Genomic DNA, 18,383 nt, shown 5'->3' with positions numbered 1-18,383 from the left:
TGAAGTCCACATGTACAGCCTCCGTTTGTGTTGTTGAAAAAAGGTGTTTGCAATGAACAAGTCATTGGTTAGTAGTGGAGTACAAACTATTTATACCACCTAGGGACCTGTAGGGAATTCTGGTGGTGCAGTGCCTAAGGCATTTGACTGCTAATGAGAAGGCTGATGGTTCAAACCCACCAGCCACTCCTCAGAAGGAAGATTAGGCAATCTACTTCCACAGAGATACTGCCTTGGAAACCCAAGGAGGAGTTGCTATGAGTTGGACCTGACTAAGCAGCAGTGAGTTTGGTTTTTTTGGAGGGACCTATTGCCTACACTAACCGAAACCAAACTCATTGATATTGAGTTGATTCTGACTCATAGTGACCCTATCAGACAGAGTACATGGGACAGATGAACTCATGTGTTACATTACACAGTAGAACTGCCCTGTAGGATTTCCAAAGCTGTAAATCTTTACAGAAGCAGACTCCGTTATCTTTCTCCTGTGGAGCAAATGGTGAGTTTGAACCACTAACCTTCAGGTTCATTAGCTGAGTACTTAAACTCTGCATCACCAGGGCTAAGCAGTCTTGGGCTCAGCAGTGCCACCTGATGTCCAGGGCGGGATGACTCTGCATCCCCACCTCCTTTTTTTCCCCTCAGGCAGCTCATGAGCTGCACTGTTGACCTGACTTCTACTAGGCACAGCTTGGTTATTTATATTCTGCATATTCTCTGTTCTCGTGGATGTGTTTGGCATCTTTGACTGCTAACCAGAAGGCTGGCGGTTCAAACCCACCAGCCACTCCTCGGAAGGAAGGTTGGGCAATCTACTTCTGTAGTGATACTGCCTTGGAAACCCAAGGAAGAGTCGCTATGAGTCGGATCCAACTCTACGGCAGTGAGTGTTTTTTTGTTGTTTGTTTAACTCTTGTTCAGATGATTGAAATCCATCCTTTTCTCTGTACAGGCAGTCCCCACGGTTATGAATGTCCAGCTTACAACTTGCCATTTAATGTTACTTAAATTTGTCCTCACTGTGAAACAACTGAAACAACCCTTATTTGCAACAAATTCTTAACAATCACTTTCATTTGCTGAATGTATCAGCTTTTAAATCATTGAAAAGGCTTGGAGCCTTCTTGCACTAAAATAACCCCAGCAAACTCACTGCTATCAAGTTGAGTCTGACTCATAATGACCCCCATTGTATTTCCAAGGCTATAAATTTTTACAGAAGCAGACTGCCTCATCTTTCTTCAGTGGAGCACCTGGTGGGTTTGAACCATCAATCTTTTAGTGAGCAGCCAAATGCCTTAACCACTGCACTACCAGAACTCTTTTTTCTTGCGCTAAAGTAAGAGTAAATAAGAAGCATATGTACCTGTTCTGACTTCCTACAAATTCAACTTAAAAGACACACCTAGGAAAGGAGCCCATTCGGAACTCGGGGCCTGCCGGTATTTCTTTGTTTTGTAAACCAAGACACAATCCTTGGCAATAAGAATTGTTAGTGATTATAAATGAGCAGTGAGTGGGAAGAAAAAGTGACACCTGGATTCTGATTAAAAGTGATAGATTGATGCATTTAATCTCCATTTACTCCTTAAACTTTAATGAAGTGATAGCCAAAGAATAAAAACAGATAAACTCACCAAGGCAAAGAGAAAAAGAGAGGAGATGAGAGTTAATAAAAGATGATAATACATTTTTGAAAGAAAAGAAAAGCAGATGAATGGTGGTAACTGTTTTGGCAGAGCCAAAAAAAAGCAAAAAACCAAATGCAGTGCCATCAAGTCGGATCCAACTCATAGTGAGCCCTCCTTGGGTTTCTGAGGCAGTATCGCTACGGAAGTAGATTGCCCAACCTTCCTTCCGAGGAGTGGCTCGTGGGTTTGAACCGCCAGCCTTCTGGTTAGCAATCAAATGCTTCAGGCACTATGCCACCAGAGCTCCTTTGGCAGAAATTCTATTTCTCCTGTCATAGTGGCAGAAGAATAGTCACTGGGTTCTGCAGAAGATTGGAAACTTGACCATTCCTGATAAAGATTTTCAACAGCAACAACAACAAATTGTTTCAGTCTTACCCACTTATCCCACCATCTCAGGATACCTTGTGCCTCTATTCCTGAGCCTTTCTGGCACTCTAAGATGTGGACCATCTCCCTTCTTGTCAGGTATTTCTTTAATGGCACAGAGATTTCAGTGTTGGCAGAGCAGTGTTGGTTTTCACTAGTGGTGCTATGTTTAAAATACTTACTCAGCTGTGCAGTGGTTAAGTGCTCAGCCACTAGCTGAAAGGTTCCAGTTCAAACCCACCATCTGCTTCACAGGAGAAAGATAGGGCATTCTGCTTCTGTAAAGGTAACAGCCTTGAAAACTCTGTGGGTTCTGCTCTGTCCTGTTGGGTCACTGTGAGTCAGAATCAACTCAACAGCAATGGATTTGGTTTTTTGATTTTGTGGGCCTTGAAGATACAGTGGCGAGCAAGATAGAGTTTCTACTCCCATGAAGTAACATACTTAATAGGGAAAAGAATTTTACAAGGAAAAGAAGGCTACAGGTAAACAGATACCCTAGATAACCTCTAATAGTAAAAAGACCGTGAAAGAAAGAAATAGGATGCAGTGATTGAGAGTCATGGAGGGGGCATCTACTTTGGACAGAATGGTCTTTGAAGAAATTTAAGCTGCAGCTGAAGGAGAAGGAAGGAGCATAGGAGGAACTAAAACCAAAAAACCAAACCCACTACCATCAAGTTGATTCTGACTCATGGCAACTCCTGTTGGGTTTCCGAGGTGGTAAATCTATGGAAGTAGCTTGCTCTTCCCTTCCTTCTGTGGAGTTTGAACTGCTTCAGTGTAGTAAATTACTTAGTGTGGCTTTTCTACCCATAAGTCATTGTAAACTCAGTGGTGGAATGAGCAACTGAGGAGCTCCTGATTGTAAATGTTATCCACCTGGGTTATTTCTGTTGGGCATGGCACAACGCAATGTTATCAGAAGCTCTCTCTCAGGTGCTTAGAATTCTGTTGTTATGATTGGTTGGTTTGGCCACTCTGCCAAGCTCAAAAGGAGGCCTCCTAGAGGCAGAACTCTCTCTGATTACTGGTTGAGGAAGACATGCTGCTGAAAGAGAGACGCACCCCTGAAAGAGACATGTGCTGCTGGGAAAGAGATGCAAGAGACATGCATTGCTGTGTAAGACACCGAGGGACACGCACTGCTGGGGGAGAGACTGTGAGAGACTTGGCTGAGAGACGGTGGGCTGGGGAGAGAGACTGAGCATTTTTCCTGAACTCAAATTGTAGCCTGGTTCTTCCCTAATAAACCCCATAATCTGTGAGTTCTGTGTGGCCACTGCAGCAAATTATCGAACCCAGGAGAGAGGTGTGGTGGGTGCTTTGGGAGGAACGGTTGGAGAAAGGGCTGGAGGGAGGCAGCATGTCTGGCCTTGTAGGAATAGGCTTTGGGGTACTGCTGGTAATCCTGTCTTCCTCTTGTAGTGTTAGAGGAGGTTGGAAGATGTGGCCTCCTTGCCCTTTTTTGCAACTGCCAACCTTCTGGTTAGCAATCAGATGCCTTAGGCACTGTGCCACCAGAGCTCCTTATGGGAGAAACTAAGGAGATAAAAATCAGGTAGAGGGCACAGCCAGTACAGATGCTCCAAGGATGAGAGCACATGGCCTGTTTTAGGCCTAGTTGATTCGAGTTTAGTGATAGATGGGGAGAGTTGAACAGAGAAGCAGAGGCTCTATCATGCAAGACTTGTGAGCCATGTAAACAATGTGAGTTTTATTCTAAACATCATGAGAAGCTTTAAGCAGGGGAATAGTATGACCTGAGTGTGTTTTCAGAAGCTCTCCACTGTTTCATGACTGGATTGTAAGGGGCTGTAGGAAGAGCAGGGAGAATACAGGGAGCTAGTGAAGTGAGAAATGATGATGGCTTGGACACCAGGTTATGACAATGAGATGGAGAGGAAAGAAGTGACTTAGGGTATGTGTTACAACATTGTAGGTGAAGCTAGACTTGAGCTGGGATGCAGATCACCATTTTTAACAGTTTCCATGGGAAAGTGCCTTCTAAGTTCTCAACAGTTTGCTTACAGATTAACTTTTAGAATACTTTCTAATTTTGTAGAATCGGTTTGTTTGCTGTTTACTTTTAATGAGTAAAATCTCATTTCAATAGGTGGCCAGTATGAGACTTGAAAGAGGCAAGTAGCCAAGTAAAGTGATGAGAAGGCAATGAGGAGAGCTTCCTTTCTGTAAAATAGCAAAAGGCAATAGTTTTCTCTTTGCAGTGTTGCCCCTGGTTGCCCTTTGTATTTGGGGGGAGTTTGGTTGCAAGGAAGACACCAAATCAACCAAAGTAAATTTGAAAAGAGAATTCCCAAGGTTTTGGTAGCCAGAGCCTCAGAGGGAGGGACTGAAATCAAGAAACAGGAGCCCTCGGGAGCCACAGTGGCCTCGCTCCCACTGTCATCCTTGCTCCTCTCTGTCTCTGCTGCGTTTTTTCTCACCATATTTGCTAGCCTCTCCTGCTACCCACGTGCTGAAAGGTGGCCTTGCACAGCTTCCAAATTCTTAATCTCTGTTTTAGTCGAGGCTAGAATCTCTTAGTCTCAGTTTCAGATTCTTAGGGACTGGGCCCATACCTCAGATCAGGTCAGGTACCCACCTCTGCTGTCATTTGCTGTGGTCAGGAAGTGGGACCACTTTGTACCAGCCATATACGCCCCTGTACCCAGAAGGTGGAGCAGGAAGAGCATAATTCCCAGACAAGGGAGAATTATTTTAAGTACAGACCACAGAAGATGTCCTCTACACATTTGATAATTCACCCTTAACAAGTTGGATGTCACCATCAGTATCAAGTTAGGAAGAGCTTGCCAAGCCCATCCTCTGGCTGGGAATGGTGGAAGCAGTGAGGAAGGGTGTGAGTGTGCCAGTTCTCTCTCACCTTTCTGGGTGTAAAATCTGCCCTCCAGTTTTTCCTCTAGAAGAGCTGATGCCTTTGAGTTGTGAAGTTGGTGAAGAGTGCTGAAATTACCGCGGGCTGCCGAAAGGACAAATCTGTCCTGGAAGAAGTACAGCCAGAATGCTCTTTGGAAGCGAGAATGACCAGACTTCATCTCACCTACTTTGGTTGTGTTGTCAGAGGGGTCCATTCCCTGGAGAAGGATATCATGCATGGTAAAGTGGAGGGTCCGTGAAGAAGGGGAAGACCCTCAATGAGATGGAGTGACACAGAGGCTGCAATGATGGGCTCAAGCATAGCAAGGATCGTGAGGATGGCCCAGGACTGGGCAGTGTTTCGTTCTGTTGTAACAACCACCACAACAGTTCCCTTCTGTCCTGTGCAGACGCCGTCAGCCCTGCTTGGCTTTCTCCTTCTTCAGTTTTCTCTTTGCCATTTCTGCTCCCCCTTGCCCTTCATACCCTTTCCCACAGCAAATATTCCCTTGTACACCAACTATTCCCTTGTCCGCTCATCTTCTCCTGAACCAGCTCTGATGTTCCCAGCTTGCCCTCCCCTTCGCCCCTCTCGACCTTGGCTAGTAGTTCGTAGGCCCCAGTGCTTGGCAGGGCTTGCACCCTCCATGCCCCGCTCCCTGTCCTCTTCCTGGCCCTCTGTGACTCCGTCCCACTTTCCCTGCTTATTTGCTCTCAGTTGAAGAGCTTTCCATCCCCTTTTCTGGAAATACTGAGGCATCCCACTCAGACTCCCTCAGAGACTTTTTAGCAGTTCACAAGAGTACAGAGAGTAATGTAACAAACTAGTTTGTACCTAGGAGCTACAGTGAACACTTTGCCATACTTGTTTCAGATTATTATTTGAAGAACAAAAATATTTCAGATAAAATTGGATTCTTCTAGATCACTCTCACAGGTCATATTCTCTGCCTTCCTTCCCTAGTGATGACTACTGTCAAGAAATTGAGTGTATCTTTCCTGTCCATTATAAATAAATAGATACATAATTATATAGGAGGTCTCTGGGTGGTGCAAGTGATTTGCACATGGCTACTAACCAAAAGTTTAGCAGTTGAAACCCACTTGGTGCTGTGGAAGAAAGACCTGCAGTGAATTACTTGGTGAGGCTTTTTTAGCCATAGTCTTTGTAACTCCCAATAGATTACTGGGTGGGACCATCGCAAATAAGGTGTATGGAATTCTAATTTAAGGATTGGTTAGCTTTGCTATGCTGCTGGGCTTAAAATGAGCCCTCCTAGAGCCAGAGAGGGGGAGCTCACTGCCATCAAGAGAGAGTAGTCGGAGGTGAAGTAGAGGAGTTTGTCTTTGGTCTGGAGATCCCTGTGCTGGATGCCCTTGGCAGAGACACCTGTCAGAGATGCCTGGCAGAGAGATGGTAGAAGTGGAACCAAGTGGCACAAGACAGAGTGGCCATGGAGCAAGAAAGCTGAGTGCCACTGGGCAGGAGGCATGCTAGTGGACTGGGGTGCACCTAGGTGTACCTATCGGCAGAGCTGAAAGAGCTTTCTAACACTTGACCGGGCAGGGCAGAGGCCAGGCCGAGATGTCAAGGGCTAAAGAGGCATGCCTGAGGGCATAGAGGGGAGACGATCCTGATCGAAAAATAATATCCCGAGCATTCCTGAACCTGAATTGTAGCTTGTTACTTCCCTAATAAACCCTACAATCCTGAGTATTGTCTATTCAGTTCTGTGTGGCCATTGCAATGAATTGTTGAACCCCGTAGAGAAGTAGTGAGTGCTGTGGGAGGGACAGTTGGTGTAAGAGTTGGTAAAAAGGTTGGAGGGTAGTAACATGTCTAGCCTCACAGGATAAGCCTTGGGCTGCTAATGATGTTAATAAAAAGGTTGGAGGGTGCTGAGATGTCTGGCCTCATAGGAGTAAGCCTTGGGCTGCTGATGGTGATTCTGTCTCCCCCTTGTGGAGTCAGAAGAGATCAGAAGATGCAGCCTACGTGCCCTTTTTGTAGCTTCCGTAGATTGTTGTTGTTGTTGTTGTTATGTGCCGTTGAGTCGGCCCCAACTCATAGTGACCCCTCCTTGGGTTTCCGAGGCAGTATCACTACGGAAGTAGGATTGCCCAACCTTCCTTCCAAGGAGTGGCTGGTGGGTTTGAACCACCAGCCTTCTGGTTAGCAGTCAAGTGCTTTAGCCACTATGCTACCAGAGCTCCCTTCCGTAGATTACAGCCAAAAAATTCCTATGGAGCAGTTCTACTCTTTGGCACGTTGGGGTTGCTATGAATTGGAATCAACTCGATGGCAGTGGGTTTGGTTTTGTTGGTATTGGTTGGTCCGTTAGTTGCCATCAAGTTGATTCCAACACATAGTGACCCCATGTGTGCAGAGTGGGACTGCTCCATAGGGTTTCCAAGGCTGCTGTCAGAAGTAGGTCACCAAAGAGCCTTTGGGTGAGTTTGAACCATTAACCTTTCAGTTTGTAGTACAGCACTGAACTGTGTGTACCACACAAAGACTCTTGGTTTTGGTACATACTCATAATTAACATGTAGTAGTTCTATATTTAACATTTTGAGGAACCACCAAACTATTTTCCATAGTGGCTGTACCATTTTACATTCCCACCAGCAATGGAGGAGGGTTCCAGTTTCTCTTCAACCTCATCAACAACTGTGTTTTGTTTTGTTTAAAATCATTGCCATTGTAGTAGAGGGAGGTGGTATCTCACTGTAGTTTTGATTTTCATCTCTCTAACGACTAATGATGTTGAGCATTTTTTCATGTATTTGTTGGCCATTTGGTGAACTGTTGAAGTCCTTTGCCCATTTTTTGGTTGGGATGTTTGTCTTTTTGTTATTAAGTTATAGAAGTGTTTTCTGTATTTTGGGTATTAGACCCTTATTGGATATATGGTTCCCAAAAAAATTTCTCTCAGTCTGTAGGTTGTCTTTCCTTTTTGTTGATAAAGTCCCTTGCTGAAGAAAAGTATTTAATTTTTATGAAGTCCCATTTATCTATTATGTCTTTTACTGATTGTGCTTTTATTGTTGTATCTGATGATCTGTCATTAACACTAGGCCTGCCAGGCACTCCCCAATATTTTCTTCTAAGAATTTTATGGTTTTAGTTTCACATTTAGGTCCTTGATCCATTTTGAATTGCGTTTTGTGTATGGTGTGAGGCATGAAACCGGATTCATTCCTCTGCATGGAAATGCAATAACCCCAGCACCATTTACTGAAGAGACACTTCCTTCTCTTGGGTAGATTTAGCACCTTTGTTGAAAATCACTTGACAATAGATGTGTGGATATCACCCACTTTTTTATTTATTTTATTTTATTGTGCTTTGGGTACAGATTTACAGAGAAAATCTGGTTTGCATTCAACAGTTTGTGCACATTTGATTTCATGCCCCGATTACCGTCCCCAGCCATAACAAACTCTCCTCCCCTCCTGTCCCTGTGCCTACCCCCTCCCTGTGCCTTTCTTTACTATGCACTCCTGTCTGTCCAGCTTTCCCTTCATTGTGAATGCTGCCATACCACCTACTCTTGATGTTCTTCTTCCTTTATTCTTCTTTCTAACCATGCTGCTTTTTCCCCATACCTCTAAACCAAGCCCACTTCTTTCATAGTTTGTCTGACATCCCTACATCAGTGTATTCCATTTGCAAACCCTCACTACTGAGCATTTGCTCTGGACAAAGAGCTTGTAGTCCTATAAGGAAGAGACAGGGAACCAACATGATAGGTGATGTTGTTGTTAGGTGCTGCTGTGTCGGTTCCAACTCAGTGACCCTTTGTAAAACAGAACAAAACACTGCCCAGTCCTGCACTCTCCTTACAGTTGTTGCTGTGTGTGAGCCCTGTTGGAGCCATTGTGTCTGTCACTCCATCTCAATGAGGATCTTCCTCTTTTTCACTCCCTCCTTTACCAAGCATGATGTCCTTCTCCAGGGACTGGTCCCTCCTGATAACATGACCAAAGTATAAGAGACAAAGTCTTGCCATCCTCGCTTCTATCTGGCTGTACTTCTTCCAAGAAAACTTTGTTCATTCTTTAGACAATCCATGGATTATTCAGTATTATTTTTCAACACAATTCAAGTGCCTCAAGTCTTTTTCGGTTTTCCTTATTCGTTGTCCAGCTTTCACATGTGTATGAAGTATTAAAAATACCATGGCTTGGGTCAAGTGTACCTATTCTTCAAAGTGACGTCTTTGTCTTTAACACTTCAAAACAGTCTTTTGCAGCAGATTTACCCAATGCAAGAAATCGTTTGATGCAAGAAATCGTTTGATTTCTTGATTATTGCTTCCATGGTCATTGATTGTGGATCCAAGTAAAATTAAATCCTTGACAACTTCAGTCTTTTCTCTGTTTACCATGATGTTGTTTATTGGTCCACTTGTGAGAATTTCTGCTTTTTTTATGTTGAGGTGTAATTCACATTGAAGGCTCTATTCTTTGGTCTTCATCAGTAAGTGCTTCAAGTCCTCTCTGCTTTCAGCAAGCAAGGTTGTGTCATCTGCATGTTGCAGGTTGTTAATGAGTCTTCCTCCAAACCTGATGCCACATTCTTCTTCATATAGTCCAGCTTCTCAAATTATTTGCTCAGCATACAGGTTGAATAAGTATGATGAAAGGATATAACCCTGATGCACATCTTTCCTGATTTTAAAACACAAAGTATCCCCTTGTCCTGTTTGAATGACTGCCTTTGCACAGTTAAGTGTTCTGGAATTCTTCATGATGTTATCCATAATTTGTTATGATCCACACAGTTGAATGCCTCTGCATAGTCAATAAAACACAGGGAAACATCTTTTTGCTATTTTCTCCTTTCAGCCAAGATTTGTCTGACATCAGTAATGATATCCCTCATTCCACATCCTTTTCTGAATCAGGCTTGGAAGTCTGGCAGGTCACCATTGATGTACTGCTCCAACCATTCTTGAATTATTTTCAACAAAATTTGACTTGCGTGGGATATTAATCATATAGATCAATAATTTCCACATTCTTTTGGATCACCTTTCTTTGAAATGGGTACAAATATGGATCCCTTCCAATTATCTGCCTAGGTAACTGTCTTCCAAATTTCTTGGCATAGATGAGTGAGCACTTCCAGCATTGCATCTGTTTGTTGAAATATCTCAACTGGTATCCTGTCAATTCCACTGAAATATCTCAATTGGTATTCTTTCAGTTCCTGGAGCCTTGTTTTGCACAGTGCCTTCAGTAGAGTGTGGACTTTTTCTTTCAGTACTGTCGGTTCCTGATCATGTACTACCTCCTGAAATGGCTGAATGTCAACCAATTCTTTTTAGTACAGTGACTTTGTATATTCCTTCTATTTTCTTTTGATGCTTCTTATGTTGTTCAATATTTTGCCCACAGAATCCTTCAGTATTGCAACTTGAGGCTGGAATTTTTTTCTTCAATTCCTTCAGGTTGAGAAATACTGAGTGTGTTCTTCTCTTTTGGTTTTCTAACTCCAGATCTTTGCACATTTCATTATAATACTTTGTCTTCTCGAGCCACCCTTTGAAATCTTCGGTTCAGCTCTTTTATTTCAACATTTCTTCCTTTCACTTTAGCTATTCTCTGTTCAATAGCAAGTTTCAGAGTCTCTTGTAAGATCTATTTTAGTCTTTTATTTCTTCCCTGTCCTTTTAATGACCTTTTGCTTTCTTCAGTAACTGTGTCCTTGATGTCATCCCACAGTTCATCTGGACTTCTGTCATTGGTGTTCAGTGTATCAAATCTCTTCTTGAGATGATCCCTAAATTCAGGTGAGATATACTCAAAATTGTACTCTGGGCTCTTGTGAACTTGTTTTAGTTTTCTTCAGCTTCAAATTGAGTTTGCATGTGAACAACTGAAGGTCTATTCCACAGGTGGGCCCAGGCCTTGTTTTGACTCATGATACTGAGTTTCTCCATCATTTCTTTCCACAGATGTAGTCGATTTGACCACTGTGTATTCCATCTGGTGAGGTCCACATGTATATATGCTGTTTATGTCATTGAGAAAAAAAAAGTGCAGTGAGTAAACCATTGATCTTGCAAAATTCTATTACGCAAACTCCAGCATTGGTTCTGTTACCAAGGCCATATTTTCCAACTACTGATCCCTGTTTTTTGTTTCCAGCTTTTGCATCCCAATCACCAGTGCATCTTGATTGCATGTTTGATCGATTTCAGACTGCAAAAGTTGGTAAAATTCTTCAATTTCTTCCTCTGGCTTTAGTGGTTGGTGTGTAAATTTGAACAATAATAGTATTAACTGGTCTTCCTTATAGGTGTATGGGTATTATCCTATCACTGACAACATTGTACTTCATTGACAACTTCTCATTTTCCTAGATTCATACTCCGTACATTCCATGTTCTGATTATTAATGTATGTTTTCAGCTATATCTTTTCATTTTGAGTTGTGGCCTATCGGCAAATGAAGATCCTGAAAGTTTTACTCCATCCACATCATTAAGATTGGCTCTACTTTGAGGAGGCAGCTAGCTCTTCCCCAGTTGTGTTTTGAGTGCCTTCCAACCTGAGGTGCTCATCTTCCATCACTATATCAGACAACGTTCCACTTGCTATTCATAATGTTTTCAGTAGCCAATTTTTTCAGAATTAGACCGCCATGTCCCTTTTGCTAGTCTTAATCTGGAAACGTGTCCACCATGGGTGACCCTGCTGGTATTTGAAATACCAGTGGCATAGCTTCCAGGATCACAGCAACAGGCAGGCAGCTATAGTATGACAGACAACCTGACAGACAAGTGGTGGAGATAAGCAACAGCAATACTAGAACAAAATGACAAGATAATGAGTAACATCAATATTTTATATATGTTCAGAGTTCATCAGATTTTTAACAGTGAAACTAAGCATTTAAAAGTTCTCAAATACATTTATAAATGGATTATGTCACCCTAACTGCTGCAGATCTGACTGCTGCTTGCTTTCAGTCCTGTCTGCTCCTGGGTGTGAGGCGCTCCAGTCATCGCTGATGTATTTAGTGCCCTCCTGCTCCGCTGAGTGGAGCTTCCAGGCCCACCACCACTGGGCAGCTCTTCCACTCTGGCTGGGGAGCTCCTGTTACAATTTTTATTTCTCTCCCTACCAACTTGATCTAATTCCTCTTCTTCCTCAGAGGGCTGCTCCCTGTAGATCTATGCTCAGTTTTTTTTTGTGGTTTTTTTTTTTTTTTAACCCTTTCCTTTATTTATTTGTGGTAGAAATTCTGGTGTGGAGATGAAAGGAGTAAGTGAAAACTAGCTATCAGGAGACCTGTTGGGGTGCCAGTTTGGGGAGGAAGAGTGGGAAGGGAATGAGAATGAGAGAGATGGGAAAGAAAGTAAGTGTGAACAGAATCCCTGACCCATGTCTGAAATAATAGTATTGTAACCACCAAAATACATGCTTTATTGTACTTAAAAATGGCATGGCATGCTAGAATACTGAAAACTGATGTCATCACTGGACAGTATTATAAATGCTTTGTGATTGAGAGGTGAGACGTCCATCTCTGTCTGAGGATGGCAGGGTGGATGGAGAAGTGGAGGGTAGATGAAGAGGAAGAGGTGATGATGTTTGAGCTGAGTTTTGAAGGATGAGTAGAAAGCAAAGGAGGCACAGTTGTAGGAACAGGACAACATGTGTGCCATGACCTGGTGGCGTATGTAGGTTAAAGTTCAATGCCTTAGGGAACCAAATATTGATGAGTCCTTTTCCTAAACCATTTGGGGTTGCTATACTGTGCTGAATAGCCAGCCCATGTCTCAGGCTGATAAACTGTTTCATAGGTAGGAATCTTGTCTTCCCTTATTGGAGGGCAAGACCCTTCTCTGTCTTTGTGGTGATTTGCATAATAGATACTCATTAAGTAAGTGTGAATTTTACCCTTTTCAAACTTATGCATTTGATTACCATCATGTGCCACTGTCATTGGTTCCTCAGGGCCTAGGACTTAGGGGCTTATGCCTTTTGTCTTATAAGTCTTCTGATGGTCTGTACACAGGCAGAAGCCCCACATGTGCTGACATGCAGCTTGGTCACCTCCATTCTTCTTTCTCTCTGCAGCCTGGTGCAAGCAGAATACTGGCATGACCCCATAAAGGAGGACACATACCGCAACCACAGCATCTTCCTGGCAGATATAAATCAGGAGAGGGTAAGTACCCAAAGCAGGCTGCCATAGTCATGCATTCATTTTTCTATTCAGGGCATCATGAACAATCAACGTGACTGTTCGCCCAAAATATCCTGAGCAGAACCTGGGAAACAGAAGTTTGGTTTTTTTTTTGTTTGTTTTTTTGAGGCTGTGCTTACGATATTTAGTTCCTTTTAGGGAAGTTGAAATGATTTGGCTTTTTCCCTTAAGTCCTTGCCTTTCCCTAGTGTTGAAGAAGCAGAGCAAACTCATTTGTTTGCTGCCTGGATTATGTAGGAATTCTCAGCTGCTGTCTTAATTAGGAAGGAGCTCTGGTGGTGCACTGCCTAAGGCATTTGACTGCTAACCAGAAGGTTGGTGGTTCAAACCCACCAGCTGCTCCTTGGAAGGAAGACTTGGCAATCTACTTCTGTAAAGATTTACCACCTTGGAAACCCAGAAGGGATCACTATGAGTTGGAATTGACTCAGTGGCAGTGTTTGGTTTTTTTTGTGTGTGTGTGTGTGTCTTTATTACAGAAGCCTTCCTAGCAGGTCCCTTTGGGGCAAATTTTCTTATAAGAGAGATTTACCAATAGCAGGAGTGACTGAGTATGTCACAGACTTGGTTTGGGAGATTTTGGTAAACTAGATGGTTCAATATTAGGCTTATTTTGAGGAATTTAAAAAAAAAAAAAAAGGGGAAGAATACAGACTAGTGACACACAGCTGCCCAGAGTTGCAGCTTCTTACTTGGCCTTGGGGTTCTCTGGCAGGCAGCTTTGCCTGTGTAACAGTGCCTCTGGAGTGCACTGTGGCAGATTCATGGTTGCACTGGGTGCCATGGTCAGTGGGGAGTATCAATCCGGTAGGATGGGCTGGAAAGGCTGTAAAATGTATCCTCTGGGCAGGGAACTGGAAAAGAAACATGGTAGCCCAGTCAGGGAGACTAGAGCACTAAGAGGCTTAAAACTTCCCATTGAAATCCAAGGGCAGTTCCACAGAGGTGTTGCTACCTTTCCTCCAGGGTGTCAGTGAGTCCTACAAGAAAAACCTGATGGCCTTGAAGAAGTTTGTGATGGTGAAATTCCTCAATGATTCCATCGTGGACCCTGTAGATTCTGAGGTGAGACACTGCTCAGGACACAACATGATAAGAGATGATAGAAGTGAACAGCATTCAAACACAGCTTCTTCCTGGAAACAGACCTTCAGTCCCTTCTACTAACTTTTGTGTAGGGCAGGAGTTTTTCACCCAAGGGCCATAACCTTTTAAGTTGTAACTCCCAAAAAGTATATGTAAAATTATGTAATTGTATTCTCTAGGGAAGGGTCTGTAATTTCCATCAGATTTGCAAATGGACCTGTTGTTGTTATTGTTATGTGCTGTAGTGACCCCTCCTTGGGATTCCGAGGCTGTTGGGTTTGAACCGCCTGCCTTCTGGTTAGCAGTCAAGTGCCTTAGGCACTACGCTACCAGAGCTCCTCAAATGGACCTATAACCCAAAAATGCAGCACTAACCCAAAATCTGTAAGTACCTAAGCTTGGCATTCAAGATCTGCCTTGATTGAGGTTTGTTCTGTCTTTCCAGCCTCATTTCCCATCACTACCCATTTCATATAGCCTCTCATCAGGTCACACTGGACTACTGGAAATGTTCAAACTTGGCATGTGCTCTCCCTCCTTTTTTCATGCTTTTCCATCTCTAGAATGTCCTGCCCTGACAAGGCCAAACTCAAATGTCACTATCCCCAGGACACCATCCCTATTCCAGGCAGTACTGCCTCCTCTTGTAGAATCATTAGGCTGTTAGAGCACTCTTCGTATTATACCAAAAGGGGTTGGCAAATTATGGCTACAGGCCAAATCCAGCCTGCTGAGCTAAGAATGGGTTTTACATTTTTAAATGGTTGAAAAAGAACATTTTATGACATGTGAAAATTATATGAAATTCAGATTTCAATGTCTATAAATAAAGTTTTATTGGAACACAGTCATGCTCATTCTTTACATACCGTCTTTGACTGCTTTTGCATTAGTGAGTGCACTGAGTAGTTGTGACCATATGGGCCCTTAAAGCCTAAACTGTTTTGTGTCTGACCTTTACAGAAAAAGTTTACTGACCCCTGTGCTAAAGAATTGTTTTCGTGTCTCATTAGACTGAGAACTTCTTGGAACAGGGACCATATATTCATCTTTTAATGCCTAGAATTTGGCACGGTGATTTATATAGGGCAGGCGCTCAATAAATGTAGGAAGCAGAAATTCTAGGAAATGGAAAGTTCTGTGGAAAGAGGAACATCCCTCAGGACTCACCCTTAGAAAGAGATGACTCAACACATACCTGTTTTTCCTTCTTGCGATATAGCTTTATGTTCAGTTTGTTGACGATCTTAGCTACAAGCCAGTCTTAAATTAGTGGCAGTGTGTGCTAAGTGTATTTTCTGACCTTGCTGTTTCTTCCCCTCCTGCAGTGGTTTGGATTTTACAGAAGTGGCCAAGACAAGGAAACCATCCCCTTACAGGAGACCACTTTGTACATACAGGTAATTGAAGTAGAGATTTGTTTTACGTTAGCACTGCTTTTGTAGCTCCTGGTTCCTAAAGCTGCTAGGTCCTTTGGTGGTAGAGCCACTCGAGAGAGTATTGGGTCCTCATGAGGCATCTTAACTTGGGTCTCATATGGGTGAGGCTTGTTGATTGTTGCACTGGCATATCAGGTGCTAGCTTACAGAAGTCTACTGCATCCTGACGATGGAAGGGCCTGTGCCTCATGTTACTCTTCGAGCATACACGATAGTCACATCATTTCTGACTTTTTCCTTTCGGTAAGAACATTTAAAACTGGCTTCCTTTGCTGAGGTGCATTCTACTATATCCAAGAAGACTCCATACACAATGAATGCATAGAAAACAGGGGTTCCTTTAAAGCATTGATGAAACAGATGTGGCAGGGGCAACCAAGTACAGTGCTTGGCATTTCATTAGTGATGAGTGATGGTTCTGCGATATAAATCTTGCCTTGCGTATATGAAACCTGGGTTCATTTCCTGGCCAGTGCACCTCATGTGCAGCCACCACCCATCTGTCATTGGAGGCCTACATGTGGCTGTGATACTGTACAGGTTTCATTGGAGCATCCACATGAAGAGTCACTACAAAAAGGCCCAGTGATCTACTTCGGAAAATCAGCCAGTGAAAACACTATGGCTGACAGTGGTTATTATCCCATTGTGCATAATGTTGCCATGAGTTGGGGGCTAACTTGACTGCAGCTCATAACAACATACGTGTAGAAATCAGTGTTAAGGTGCTGCATTTAAAGAACTGACAGGCTGAGCTACTTCTGCAGGGGGCTGAATGGAAAGAGAGCTGTGGATTTTGTTTGGCTGTAGATCCTATTTCTCAAGCAGTATTTCCTTACTTCCAGTTCTAGAAAATTTCATACTCCGAGGATTTTATATCAGAGATAAGACTCTCCCAAAAAATGCACAAATGCTACATCTGTACCAGTCATCTTCTGCTAGAATTCCTCCAGATAATTTCAGAAGTCAGTTTTCTGTTGGCTTTTCTTTCATTTGGTGCCCCAGCTTGGGAGAGGAAAAAGGGAAGTTACTATTGTGTCAGTTCTGACTCATGGCGACCCCATATACAACAGAATGAAACACTGCCTGGCCCTGAGCCATCCTTGTATCATTGCTGTGTTCCAGGCCTATTGTTGCAGCCACGGTTGTCAGTCCATCTCGTCAAGGGTCTTCCTCTTTTTCTCTAGCCCACTACTTTACAAAGTGTGATGTCCTTCTCCAGGGACTGGTCCCTCCTGGTAACATGTCCAAAGTGTGTGAGATGAAGGTTTGCCATCCTTGCTTCTAAGGAACATTCTGGCTGTAGTTCTTCCAAGACAGATTTATTCATTGTTCTGGCAGTCCACTGTATATTCAATATTCTTCAACAACACTGTAATTCAAATGTATCGATTCTTTTTGGTATTCATCACCACCCATCTTTCACATACATATAAGGTGACTGAAAATACCATGGCTTGGGTCAGGCCCACCTTTGTCCTCAAACTGACATTTTTCCTTTTTAAGATTTTAAAGGTCTTTTGCAGCAGATGTGCCCAATGCAGTTTGTTGTGTTTTCTTGACTGCTGCTTCCATGGGTGATGGCTGTGGATCCAAATAAAATGAAATCTTTTGACAACTCCACTATTTTCTCCAGTTACAGTGAACACAGAAAGGGAAGTTAGGGTCAAGAGTTTTAGAAATTACAACTAAGAACTTCCTTATTGTGAAACTCAAACTGATGGTAGCCACAGACTGCTCATTTTCCCAACCAGAAGTCTATGTTCTGTGCCACCCAGGCTGTAAGGAATGACATTTTCCACTGCAGGGTATGAAAGTGCCACAGGTTTGGTATCTAAAGGTTATATGTTAAGTGACCTAGCTATTGTTCTTGGGCTTGGTCCACTTAACTATGACATTTTCAGGCAGTTTTGTCTGTGGCTTATCTACTCAAAGGCCATCCTCCAGAAACTCTGGGAGGCTTTTCAGAAAGCAGAATGTAAAACTAAGTATAGAACAATCTCGACTGCATATATATTCTTAATGCTCAGGAAAAAAACTGGAACAAGGTATCATTTTTGGCATTTTCTATAAACACACCTTAATTATTTTAATTCTCAGAGAAAAAACTTCATTTTGAGATTATTTTTCGTATTAACGCTCGATTACTATTTTACTCTAAAATGTATCCTGAGCCCTGATGATTAATTATGGTCTCCCTCTGCAGGACCGCCTGGGGCTAAAGGAAATGGACAAGGCAGGAAAGCTTGTCTTCCTGGCTGCAGAAGGGGACCATCTACAACTGTCTGAAGAGTGGTTTGATGCCCACATCATCCCCTTCCTTAAGTGAAACTCTGTTTGCAGCCAGGGGAGCTCCTTCCATTTCTAAATAGTGTGGGAGATGGTTCCCATCACATCAAAACCCGAGCTCAGATCCAGCTTGCAACTAATCCTTCTCCCGTCATCATCTAACATGCCCTGCTCGGAAAGATCTAAGATCCGAATCTTATCCTTTGCCTTGTCCTATCACCATATGGTGTTCAGAATGCAAGTTTAATTAGCTAATAACCATGGAGATTATTTTACAGCCCTTTTATGTGGTTAGACTCAGTCTCAGGAAAGGGAGTCTGTTGCAGATCAGTGCCAGAACTGCATCTAGTCCAGAAGAGACTGAACCAAAGCAACGAAAGATCCTAAGGGCAGATACCTTTT

At 43.0% G+C, this 18,383-nt stretch overlaps 1 protein-coding gene across 1 annotated transcript in view; it reads left to right on the top strand.

Annotated features, from left to right (window-relative positions):
- The window catches only part of PPT1 (palmitoyl-protein thioesterase 1), a 28,601-nt gene extending 10,580 nt beyond the window's left edge, over window positions 1–18,021 (top strand). The window contains exons 6-9 of the mRNA XM_007952689.2: window positions 13,038–13,128; window positions 14,134–14,232; window positions 15,582–15,653; window positions 17,899–18,021. Coding sequence (XP_007950880.1) covers window positions 13,038–13,128; window positions 14,134–14,232; window positions 15,582–15,653; window positions 17,899–18,021 — 385 coding nt within the window. The remainder of the gene's footprint in view (window positions 1–13,037; window positions 13,129–14,133; window positions 14,233–15,581; window positions 15,654–17,898) is intronic.
- Window positions 18,022–18,383: the final 362 nt, after the last annotated feature.

Source organism: Orycteropus afer, unplaced genomic scaffold (assembly GCF_000298275.1).
Source record: "Orycteropus afer afer isolate SDZICR_OR568_19922 unplaced genomic scaffold, OryAfe1.0 scaffold00355, whole genome shotgun sequence".
Lineage (NCBI taxonomy): Eukaryota > Metazoa > Chordata > Mammalia > Tubulidentata > Orycteropodidae > Orycteropus > Orycteropus afer.
The sequence above is the reverse complement of the archived record's forward strand: the minus strand, read 5'-3'. Positions and strand labels throughout refer to the sequence as shown.